This window comes from Somniosus microcephalus, chromosome 11, assembly GCF_052327205.1.
Source record: "Somniosus microcephalus isolate GS21.2 chromosome 11, FLI_Smic_1.0, whole genome shotgun sequence".
In the NCBI taxonomy this organism is placed as follows: Eukaryota; Metazoa; Chordata; class Chondrichthyes; order Squaliformes; family Somniosidae; genus Somniosus; species Somniosus microcephalus.
The window spans coordinates 158023279-158036490 of record NC_140997.1 but is presented as its reverse complement, the minus strand read 5'-3'; the positions used below and the strand labels follow the sequence as shown (position 1 = coordinate 158036490).

The 13212-nt window shown below is 44.6% G+C and overlaps 1 protein-coding gene across 2 annotated transcripts in view; it reads right to left on the bottom strand.

Annotated features, from left to right (window-relative positions):
* Window positions 1-13212, bottom strand: part of LOC147110958 (F-actin-capping protein subunit alpha-2-like) — a 45502-nt gene that overhangs the window by 9971 nt on the left and 22319 nt on the right. For both annotated transcript variants that reach the window (XM_086001383.1, XM_086001385.1), the window contains exons 6-7: window positions 5174-5253; window positions 3404-3482 (exon numbers count right to left, since the gene is read on the bottom strand). In XM_086001383.1, the coding sequence (XP_085857509.1) occupies window positions 3404-3482; window positions 5174-5253 (159 nt within the window). The remainder of the gene's footprint in view (window positions 1-3403; window positions 3483-5173; window positions 5254-13212) is intronic.

The window sequence follows — 13212 nt, the reverse complement described above, 5'->3', positions numbered from 1 at the left end:
CCGATCCTTGCGGTACCCCACTAGTCACTGCCTGCCACTCGGAAAATGACCCGTTTATTCCAACTCTTTGCTTTCTATCTGCCAACCAGTTCTCTATCCAAGTCAATACCTTGCCCCCAATCCCATGTGCCTTAATTTTGCATGCTAATCTCTTATGCAGGACCTTATCGAAAGCCTTCTGAAAGTCCAAATACACCACATCCACTGGTTCTCCCTTATCTATTTTATTAGTTACATCCTCAAAAAATTCCCGTAGATTAGTCAAGCACGATTTACCTTTTGTAAATCGACATTGACTTTGTCCGATCCTGTCACTGCTTTCCAAGTGCTCTGCTATTACATCTTTTATAATGGACTCTAGCATTTTCCCCACTACCGATGTCAGGTTTACCGGTCTATAATTCCCTGCTTTTTCTCTACCACATTTTTTGAATAGTGGGGTAACATTAGCTACCCTCCAATCCATGGGTACTGTTCTAGAGTCTATCGAGTTCTGGAAGATGACCAGCACTGCATCTACTATCTCCAGGGCCACTTCCTTAAGTACCCTAGGATGTAGATTATCAGGCCCTGGAGATTTATCGGCCTTCAATCCCGTCAACTTCCCCAACACCATTTCCCTACAAATACTGATTTCTTTCAGTTCCTCCCTCTCATTAGTCCCTATGTTCCCCGACATCTCTGGGAGGTTATTTGTGTCCTCCTTTGTGAAGACAGAACCAAAATATGTATTTAATTGGTCTGCCATTTCTTTGTTCCCCATTATAAATTCCCCTGATTCTGACTGTAAGGGACCTATGCTTGACTTCACCAATCTTTTTCTCTTCACGTATCTATAAAAGCTTTTACAGTCAGTTTTTATGTTCTCTGCAAGCTTACTTTCATGATCTATTTTCCCCCTCTTAATTAATCCCTTTGTCCTACTTTGCTGAATGCTAAACTGCTCCCAATTCTCAGGTTTGCTGCTTTTTTTGGCCAATTTATATGTCCTCTCTTTGGATCTTATGTTATCCCTAATTTCCCTTGTTAGCCACAGTTGAGTCACCTTTTTTGATTTATTTTTATGCCAAACTGGGATAAACAAATTCTGCAGTTCATCCATGCGATCTTTGAATGTTTGCCATTGCTTATCCACCATCAACCCTTTGAGTGACATTACCCAATCAATCCTACCCAACTCGCATCTCATACGCATAGTTCCCTTTATTTAAATTCAGGACCTTAGTCTCTGAGTCAACTACTTCACTCTCCATCTTAATGAAGAATTCTCATCTTAATGAAGAATTCTATCATATTATGATCGCTCCGACCCAAGAGGCCTCGCACAACAAGATTGCTAATTAATCCTTTCTCATTGCATAATACCCAGTCTAAGATGGCCTGATCCCCAGTTGGTTCCTCGACATTTTGGTCCAGGAAACCATCCCGTATACACTCCAGGAATTCCTCCTCCACAGTATTGTTACTAATTTGGTTAGCCCAATCTATATGTAGATTAAAGTCACCCATGATGACTGCTGTGCCCTTATCGCATGCATCTCTAATTTCCCTTTTAATGCCATCCCCAACCTCCGCATTACTGTTTGGGGGTCTATACACCACTCCCACTAACGTTTTCTGCCTCAGAATAAGGGATCGGCCATTTAGGACTGAGATGAGGAGAAATTTCTTCACTCAGAGGGTGGTGAATCTTTGGAATTCTCTGTGGATGCTCAGTCGTTGAGTATATTCAAGTCAGAGATCGATAGATTTTTGAATATTTAGGGAATCAAGGGATATGGGGATAGTGCAGCAAAGTGGAGATGAGGTAGAAGATCAGCCATGATCTTATTGAATGGTGGAGCAGGCTCGAAGGGCCAAATGGCTGACTCCTGCTCCTATTTCTTACATTCTTATATACCCGAGACCAGGGAAATCTAACAATATGGAAATGGTGAAGGGTGTACAATATAGAATGTAAGGTTTAATGTTATTCTGGAGTTTTGCTTTATTTACTTTTGCTTTGTAAAGAATATCCCAAGAAACTAAATGTGTTGGATGGAATCCACAATGGACTGGCTTGTGCATATTTTCTTGTTCACTGCTGTCTAATGCTGTTACACATAAACAAACAAAAAGAGACCTACAGAACAACAGAAGGCTAACTGAGGGTCATAAGACACTAAACTCAAGAGATTTATAAATGTCAACAACAGCTCATGAATGACAGAAACATACTGCCAGATAATTATTATTCCTTAAATATACAGTCTTTAGGATAGTGAGTTAGCACAGATCAATGGGACCTGGTTTTAAATCCAGCTTGTTAGCATTCAGATAAAAGTATTTCTCTGCTGGCTCTATGTGAAACAAGTTTGGGGAAGCAACACAGTCCAAGTAAGCATGACCTCCCAGTACACACTATGCACAGTTCAATATAAATCTCAGGTTTGATCGCCAGTCTGTATTGAGCTAGTTGATCTCCAGTGAGGTGGATCTCTATGATAGATATCTGTGTCTCTGGATTAGGATGGGATGAACTAAGCATGCTATCCACTCTTGGTCATTATCCAGCGACCTGTGCTACAAATGCTCGCGTGTGAACATCGAACTGTGATGCCCTACCCTCTGCGGTTGAATAGCCTCCTGGCACTCACAGCACTCACGTGAATAATGTGAGGTACCAGAAGGTGATCATTGCTCAAGGAACCATACCCCACCACAGAGTTAAAGTATCCAGGGGGGAAGCCGACACCAGAAAATTAATGTAAGAAAAAAAAGTTTAAAAATACCAAAGTTTCTATCGCGAGCACAGCCTTGCTGGCAGCATTTAAGCGGGTAGTTACTCTGGTATGAGCTCACTTAAAATGTAACTTCTACAGCAGGTTTTGTTCACTGAATCCATTCTAGTTTTGTTCACTGAATCCATTCTATCAAACCAACACAAAGTTTGGGCAAATGTTGACCTATCCTGCTGACAGCATTCTGGGAGTTGCACAGATAGGATTCTTTTTGATCAGCACTGCCTGCCGAGACACTGTTGTTTCTGGTCTCTGAAGCTGCTGCTCTAAAAGTACAGTTAGAGTTTGTCGATTCCTTTATAATTTGAAAGATACCATATGTGATGTATTACAGTTTTATTAATCTTTGCAAGGTATCAATTGTGTGAACCGTTGCCTGATGTTGAAGGTTACAGTCACAATAAGACGACTGGTGTGACATCTATGTGTTTGTTAATGCTCCGCACATAAGTTAATTCTGTCACACTATTTACTGAGAGACAACAACAGCAGTAATTCAAGTTTCCCTTTGAATCTGTGCAATGGTTCTGTTTGCTTGGATGGGAAGGGGCGCCATTTGATTATTAGCCCCAAGCATCTGTATGCACAATGTCCCCAAAATGGTGTTACTGCTGAGCTCTTACCTGCGCCTTAATTGTACCTGTGACTTCAACGTGTGATGGGTAGAGCATAAGTTTCCATTCGGACTTCCAAAAGCCATTCCTGAAAACATAAAGTGATAACAGAAGCATTTTACAGTTAATCTGTTAAATACTGATAGGGTTGCACTTCCATGGGCAAGAAAATGATTGTAAGGTACTGCTCGACAGCCATTTTGAGTATGTTCCCTCAGTGAAGTGTGCTTAACTACAGTAGCCACAGTGTTCTTGATAGTGGACTTAACATACTTCTGAGTAGCGATAGAGTTGGGAAATAAAAGTTGGGGATCTCAGCTGATGTAATTCAATTCTTATTCAGTTCTTATTTGTTATTCAAAGAGCGTTGGATAACCCTTTAAATTATAGTACTGAGTCCATCACACTTCATAACGTTAGATGTATTTAAAAAAAGACAGTCATTTCATGCTGATTTCTTCTGACCTGGAGCTGGAATTTCAAAGCACCTATCAATCTGCAATTAACCTCTAACTGACCTCTAGATGTACTGACTTGCCATAACCAATGGCATGGCAAAACCACTAGTTATCTTCTATTTTTGTCACCTTCCCATGTTTTCAATTGCCCTGGCACCATAGGCAGCAGGGGTACAACCGGGTGTGATAAGCATGACATCATGGAGATTCCCGAGATCATATCAGGTTTCTGGTTAAGGTGGAGACAGATGCTCGGTGTAGCATGTTTCCCATGTTTGACCGTGGGTGGCATATGGGTAGAGTCTTCAAATAGTGAAAATAATGCAAGATTGTTTTTAATATTAGCGGATGTGGGAACCCATTATTGGAGAGACATGGCAAGCTCTGGAAAAGATTAAGAAATCTGCTGAGCTTGTAAAGAGAACTCAGGGTGAGATTTTGAATCATCACGTCCCTCTGCTCCAGGTGCAGCATTCTGAATAGGGGCAAGGGACTGTGCATTGCTGACATGTAGACTGTCTGAAGTGAGTGAAGAGAATTGCCAGAAGGTCTCTTTCGCAATGATACTGAATCTGGTTTGTGTTGCATTGGAACAGGTATGCAATGCAATTCACTCGCACCAGGATGTTTAGGGACTGTGTTCTGTGCTAATCACTTAAACCAGAAGAACAAGTGACCGCATGTGGCACACTTGCATTCCCAGTACCAATGGAACATTCAACCCATCAATGGTGCAATTCATCTCTTGGGAGTGCATCCTAAAATTTAGTAATAGACTGTTTCAGGATAGTTAACAGATACTTTTAAAATTTCTGCACAAAAGCTTCTGTAACATCCAGGAAAAAGACATTGTCCCTACTCTGGCCATACGCAAGGCATGGCCGCTCCTACCCTTTATTCTCCGATGGCCTGGACTGTTAAATTCCGCAACTTTCTGGGGTAAGGCCCCACCAGTGCTGGTGATCCCCCAGTACTTTGCCCAAGTGACCTCTGCTGGACATCGTGCTTGTGCAGATATCGGTTGAGGACAGGATCGATCTGAGCTGTGATGCCCCATGAGGTGGAGCAGATGTAGACACTCACAGTCTGGGCTCACATGGGAGTTGGGTGAGGTACCACAGGGAAGCTGGCAGTCCTGGAAACGTACCACAGCAGGAAATTGATGCCATCAGGAGAGGGAGAAGAGAAGAAAGGGAACTGGAGAAGTCTAACTGATTGATTATATATCAAAGTTATTTGGATTACTTATTTTTTTATGTCAAGTAGATTATACAAGATTGAGAGGAATTAAGCACATTGCTGCAATATAAATGTAACTTACCAGAACTCATTTCGTTGATATTTATGAGATTCGATGCAGGCAGTGATAACTTTCTGTTTGCCAAAAGTTTTCCCGTATACCTGGCAAAAGAAAGACTACGGTGGTCAGACTGTGCCAGAAGACATGAGTGTGAGAGATTTCAAGAGCAATATGAAATAATGCCCCAGAAATTTGGGTCGGGGGCTTCCCGCGGGTGCAAGCCCCCGACCTGCACTTACCGTGCGCGCTGGCCGTTGAGCTGTGGGCCCCCGTGGAATTGCGATCCTGGGCCTCCTCCAACTGCTGGCGCGCAGTGCTTGCGTATCCCAGGGGCGCAGTTAGTTTGCTGCATCCCCTGGGATCACGTGGGCCATGGAGAGCCAATGGTAGCAGGGAATGCTTCATTCATAAGTTTGACAGGAAGACCTGTCAAACCTGTAAATACTATAAGCCCCAAAACATCACTAAATCTTCAAATCATTTTTTTTAAATCACATTTTTAAAATAAACTATAAATTACATGAAATAACTATTTTAAACAATTTAAATTTTTGAAAAAAATAATTTTATTTTCTAACAGGGCTAAAAATAAACATACCTTTCTTTAAAGTACTTAAAAATAATAAACCTGTGGAAAAAATGTTTTAATTTTAATTAATTCACCACTTACCCTATAAAAAGCAGGCCTTGCGACTGCTTTTTACATGTCTAACCTCTGGAGACTTACCCTCCCGGGAAAACCTGCAAAAAAACTGTAAGTTCGATGCACACGCTCTGCCTCTCCTGCGCACGCATTCCACCTCTTAACCCCTTCTTTCAGGGGAACGGAAGTGCCGGTGTCCCGCGCATGCGCAGTGCATGCACAAAACCGGCACTTCCATTGGGCTTACGGGTGAGTACCCCATGCGTACTCACCCGTGGAGACCTGAATTTCTGGGCCAATAACTGTGCACGCTAAGATGGAATAGAAAGGCTCTCTTGAAGTCTCAGCCGCTTAGGGGAGTTGCTCATTGAACCATATAAACCAGGAAGGTCCCTGGTTCAATCGGTGCTGAGTTAAATGATCTCAGCCGGGGGATAGTACAACTGGCGTGAGTGCTCCCGGGCTAGAGAGGAGAAAATCAGCCAGCATTCCCGCTCCTGATTACCAATCAGTGTAGTGTATGTACTTTGCAGAAGGAACTATATTCTGCAGCCCCTGTATACTGCAATACCAGTAGTGACCACCCCTGTATATAAGCCTGTGTAGTAACATTTGCATAGTAGTTCCAGGTTGCCTCCATTCAGTAAAGACCTGTTACAACCAACTCCTGCAGTCCGTGTCTCAATTATACATGGACATAATACTGGTGATGAGCAGATACGAACTTACCTACAGTCTGCACCACCTCATGGGGATCCATCCCTGAAGCGAAGTTATCAGAGGTCGAGGCCAGAAGGAAGAAAGAAACAGAAGAAACGGGCGTCGACCGTGGACATCCGCCTCTGAGACAGCGGAGTTGAAGATTTGCAGGAGAGGCTGTCGAGAGCAGGGCTTGGTTATCCTGTTGATGGTGCTTCAGCTAATCGGGCCGGTGGCAGGTAGTACACTGATTCTTCCTGGGCTGTGGCGGTCTAGAGCTCGAGCGGGTGGCTTTGCAACGGGGCCGAGCAGCGTTGTCGGGAAGAGGACAGAGAGAGAGGGTGGAGCACACAGGGCGCGGCCGGTGCTACGAAGCCGGGCAGCGTACAGACCCGAGAAGAGGGAGGCAAGAGTTCCGCAGGGTTGTTCCGACGACGGGGAAATAATAAAAATTAAACGCGCAGAAAGCCGTGAGGAGCTGCAGTTTGCCACGGGAACCACGGAGAGTGGCATTAGCAGCAGCATGGGGGGAAGTGCGCGAAGACCATAGGGCGTCGCCAACAAGGCATAAAACGCCAGCAACAGCGCCATCTTAATCCAGCGGGGAAGAAGGCAAAGCGCGGGAGGCGCCATTTTGTTAAATCGGGGAAGAAGGCAAAGCACGGGAGGCGCCATTTTAGATTTCCAAGATGCCGAAGACTGGCAATATCACTGCCTTCGATAATGCAATAGAAGACTGGACCACGTATGTGGAAAGAGTCGAGGTATATTGCGAGGCAAATAATGTAGCCAATGAGAAAAAGGCATCAGTACTGCTAAACTTAATGGGCGCAAGAACGTACGGCCTATTGCGGGACCTGATTACTCCAGCCAAACCGAAGGCGAAGAGTTTTAATGAAATTGTTGCTATCCTACAGGAACACCTAAATCCTACACCGCTGCTGATAGCAGAAAGATTTAAATTCCACAGGAGAAATCAGCATAAAGATGAGAGCAATGCTGATTACCTTACGGAACTACGCAAGCTATCAAAGCACTGCCAGTTCAGAGCAGGACTGGCAGATACCTTACGGGACAAATTTGTCTGTGGACTCCTGAGTGAAGGAACCCAGAAGAGGTTACTCTCAGAGAAAGAGCTGACGCTAGATAAGGCTTTCAGCGTGGCAGTATCGTACAAAGCAGCAGCAAGGGGAGCTGCAGAAATACAGCAAAAGCCACAGGAATACGGCACCCACGAAATGACACGGGGATTTGCAAAATGTTATCGCTGCGGCAGAACAACCCATGACCAGAAGGACTGCTGGTCCAAGGACAAAATATGCAGGCAATGCGGAAAGATGGGACACATTGCACGAGTTTGCAGGTCTGGGAAGAAGACCGACGACAACAAAAAGGCTACTAAGGAACCGTACAGGAAAGTACAAAAGATGACGGACAGTAGTTCCGAAGACCAGATGAGCGATAGTGAATCCGGGAACAAGAGACTAAGCTGTCTCAATCTTCACAACATAATCGCAGAAGAGGATCACCGAACCATTTGGGTCACCCTCACGATAGCAGGGTCCCAAGTCAAAATGGAATTGGATACAGGATCAGCGCTAACCGTCATGAATCGATGAGACTACGAGCGGCTATTCTCACACATACCCTTGAAAGAGACATCCATTGTCTTGAAGATGTATACGGGGCAAAAAGTATACCCCAGAGGAAAAATAAGGGTGCCTGTCGAATACAACAGCAAGGAAAGACAGAAATTGTATCTGTACATACTGCAAGATGGTGGACCACTGTTATTGGGACGTGAATGGATCAGAAAGATAAATTTAGACTGGCACTCCATTCAGGCACTGACAGTGGCTGGTAAAAAGGATGACGACGTCACTCCTGGTCGATTGTCAACAATCTTAGCTAACGCCAAAGAGGTATTTCAACAAGAACTGGGAACTCTTAAAGGCGTAATCGCCTCGATAAAAATAGAAGAGAATGCAATTCCCAAGTTTTTCAAAGCAAGACCGGTACCATATGCAATTCGCCCAGCCGTCGAGGCAGAGCTGGAGAATCTGGAGAATGCAGGCATATTATCTAAGGCAGACTGGAGCGAGTGGGCGACACCCATCGTTCCTGTCATGAAGAAAACGTTAAACAATAAGTCTGAGGAGCCAAGGAAGGTTCGCATCTGTGGGGACTTCAAGGTGACGGTGAACCCAGTCCTTCACACAGTACAATATCCTCTTCCAAGGATAGAAGATTTCTTCGCCTCACTATCTGGAGGGAAGCATTTTACAAAAATTGACCTAGCACAAGCGTATTTGCAGATGGAGGTTGAAGAATCCTCTAGGAAGTATCTCACGATAAACACTCACAAAGGTCTTTTCCAGTATAATCGACTGGTATTCGGAGTAGCATCAGCTCCGGCGATATGGCAAAGAGCGATGGAACAAGTCCTGTAAGGAATTCCGGGGACTCAGTGTTACTTGGACGACATCCTCGTGACAGGTGAAGATGACAGTGAACACCTTGCCAACCTAGAGCAGGTGCTCACTAGACTACGTGAACATGGGCTACGGGCCAATCGCCCCAAGTGCGAGTTTTTTAAGAAACAGATATCGTATTGTGGCCACGTGATTGAGGAAGAGGGGTTACATAAGTCCCCTGCCAAAATTGAAGCAGTAGTTAAGGCTCCAGCGCCTGAAAATGTGTCACAACTGAGGTCATTCCTCGGATTGGTGAATTACTACCATAAGTTTTTGCCGAATTTGTCCACAATTCTGCACCCACTGAACGCCCTACTACAAACGGGAGTAGCATGGAAATGGAGCGATGAATGTAAGCGGGCCTTTCAGAAGAGTAAGGACCTAATCACTTCAAGAGAAGTATTGGCTCACTACAACCCATCACTACCGATAAGACTGGCATGTGATGCGTCTCCCTACGGCATTGGGGAGGTACTGTCACATAAATTCCTTGATGGTTCGGAGAGGCCGATAGCTTTTGCGTCACGCTCGTTAACTTCAGCCAAGCGTAACTATGCCCAGATTGACAGAGAGGCCCTCAGCCTGGTGTGGGGGGTGAAGAAGTTCAATCACTACCTGCACGGTCAGAAATTTACTCTACTTACTGATCATCAACCTCTTCTCTCCATTTTCAACCCTCAGAAGGGCGTACCGATAAAGACAGCACAACGGCTTCAGAGGTGGTCCCTTTTCCTAGGGGCACACCAATATGACATCGAGTACAAAGGAACTAAACAGCATGGGAATGCTGATGGATTGTCGCGCCTACTGTTGCCAACGGTGGAAGAAGAACTTGCAGTGGATCCAGTGGAGATATTCCACTCGACCATAGTCGAATGTCTCCCTGTGACGAATGCAAACATAGAAAAGGAAACACGAAATGACCCGACACTCTCCAGGGTCTATGATTTAACGGTGAAGGGATGGCCAGCACATGGCGAACCACTGCTGCCAGCATTCTCGCTGAGAAGAGAACAGCTGTCAGTGTGCAGAGGAACCTTGATGTGTGGATCCAGAGTAGTAATTCCACCCAAATTGAAGGATAGAGTGCTCAATGAGCTTCATGAGGGTCATCTGGGAGGGGTAAAAATGAAGAACTTAGCCAGAGCGTTTGTGTGGTGGCCGGGAATCGATAGAGAAATCGAAGAGATGACCAAGAGCTGTACAGGATGCCAGAAGGTCCAAAACGCCCCACCACAAGCCCCTCTACATCCATGGGAGTGGCCCTCATCTCCATGGCAAAGGGTGCACATTGATTTTGCTGGTCCATTTATGGACTCAATGTTTTTAATTGCGGTGGATGCACATTCAAAGTGGCCAGATGTAATAAAAATGTCCTCAACCACCACAGAAAAAACTATCACAGTCTTACGAACCATATTCGCCAGGAATGGGCTGCCTGAACAGATTTGCTCCGACAATGGACCACAGTTTGTGTCTGAAGAGTTCCGGAGGTTCTTAAAGAACAATGGTGTTAAGCATTACACATCTGCCCCATATCATCCAGCCACTAATGGATTGGCCGAGAGGTTCGTTCAAACATTCAAGAAGGCTATCAAGGCAATGTGTAATGAAGATATACCCCTACAGCACAAGGTGGATAACTTCTTGTTTGCCTACCGGAATGCGACACATGCGGTTGCCAACCAAACTCCAGCCATGATGTTCTTCAATCGAAGACTATGATGCCGCTTGGATTTGGTTAAGCCAAACATCAGAAGAGATGTGGAGAACAGGCAGTTTCAGAATATAAATGAAAGGCCGACCAGGAGTTTTAAGATAGGTCAACCAATTTTGGCCCGGGACTACCGCACAGAGAAATGGCAGCCAGGAACGATCTGTACACGGCAAGGACCTCTAATGTATACCGTGGATGTTGGAGAGAGTATTGTAAGACGCCATGCTGACCAGATTCTAGAGTCACTGGGAAACGTCAACTCCACACCACGATCTGATACACCTGGCGATGAAACCGAAGTACCAATTGCATCCACCTCAGAATCGGTGATATTGGAAGCAGACGAACCAAACAACGACATTGATCCCGACTCAATGTTGCCAGAAGAACCTGATACCCCAAAGAGGTGTTATCCAGACAGAATCAGGAAGCCTCCTCAAAGACTGAACTTATAATTGCTTAACTTCAACTAATGTATCTAGCAACTGTAATTGTAAATATGTTATTTCATTGTTAATCGAATGTTATGTACTGTTTAGCTAAAAGGGGAGGAATTGTAGTGTATGTACTTTGCAGAAGGAACTATATTCTGCAGCCCCTGTATACTGCAGTACCAGTAGTGACTACCCCTGTATATAAGCCTGTGTAGTAACATTTGCATAGTAGTTCCAGGTTGCCTCCATTCAGTAAAGACCTGTTATAACCAACTCCTGCAGTCCGTGTCTCAATTATACACGGACATAATAATCAGCAATTCCTGTTGGAAGTGCTTGTGTGCCGATATTGGGTGTGGATATTATTGGGCTGGATTATGGCGCCTTTCCTCTTACCCCGTACCTCCCTTACCCTCACACACTGACTGTCTAGGCTAACACATGATAATGGCGACTTCAGCGAGGTACGGTGGAACTGTAGCTCAGCAAGGAGACAACGCCTTCAAGAGAGATGAAAATTGGCAGAAATGGTTAAGGGGGGGGGGGGGAGGGGGGGGGGGGGGGGGGGGGATCCAGAAAATGACGTGACTGTACTAGAGGACAAAGCTAGAGGACACAAATATAAGATAGTCACTAATAAATCGCATAAGGAATTCAGGAGAAACATCTTTACCCAGAGAGTGGGGAGAGTGTGGAACTTGCTACAACATGAAGTGGTTGAGGTGAATAGCATAGATGCATTCAAGGGGCGGTTAGATAAGTACACGAGGGAGAAAGAAATAGAAGGATATGCTGATAGGGTGAGATGAAGTAGGGTGGGAGGAGGCTCCTGTGGAGCATAAACACCGGCACAGACCTGTTGGGCTGAATGGCCTGTTTCTGTGCTGTAAGTTCTAGGTTCTGTCATTTCCTAGTAACTGGCTGCAGATTATCGCTTAATAAATTTCCAGTGATTGTGATACAATTATTAATCTTTCAGTTTGGATATCATCATGGACCATTACACAGAGCACACTATCTAATGACCATCTAGTGATTAGTCTCCATGGGCTGGGGAAGTAAGTACAGTCTTTTTGAGGCTTAATTGGTTACAAGATGATAGGCGATTGAAAGCTGGCCAGTGCTGTGTGGTAGATTCAGTAATCTAATATTTTAACCAGGCAGGTTCAGATTAATTCAGGATTTGGAAGGTTCAGTTTTTCCCTCATTGGGCAGTATACATGTGAAACAGATTCTCAGCAAAAGCAATTGATACTGTGCCTCTGATTTCCTTTGGAAAGAACTGGACAAGTATATAGTAACAGAAACAAATACTTGGTTGTAAAATGGAAGCTGGTTGCATGAGTAAATGAATGCCTTCCTCATTCCTATATGGCCATTAGTATTACAATAGGATAGCCCCGGCCATTTCCTTCAGAAGCAGTTGCTGGGACAGGAAATTGTCAAGGCTGAGAGAAACTCTGAACATTTTGGCAGAAAACGCATCCACTCAGTTCTGTATAAGATGACCCCAGGGGAACATAGGAACAGAGGACACAACAGAAACGTCCCTGCATAACCTGAGTACAGTGCTAAAAATGTTGGACACGCCTGCAGTATATAAAAAGCCGCTTCTGATACAGCTCTTCCTGCGTTATGGACTGGCAACCACCACCCAGCAAAAAGACATTTGGGGTCAGCATCATGCACGTAAACAGGGTTTGTGCTGCACTTTTGACAAAGTAATGCCAGCAGAGCAGGAGCAGCTCCGAGGAATCTCCCGCCACAATATTTGAAGTTTTCTTTGTTGGTAAAATGATGTGCGGGGTGGTGTGTGTGGGGGAGATGGATGTCTGGTTAGGGATGCCTGTTTGCATCCATTCCTTCTCTGGTACTTTAAACAGTGAGTCTGAGGAGATTACTTTCTTGGTGAAATAAAATATAGTTAAGTCTGAAACTAGGGTCTTATATCTAAACAAAGCAAACTATGTTAGTATGAGGGGTGAGTTGGTTAAGGTAGATTGGGAAAGATATGATGGTAGACAAGCATTTAAAGAATTAATACATAATTTACAACAAATATACATTTCTGTAAGGCACAAAAACCCCACAGG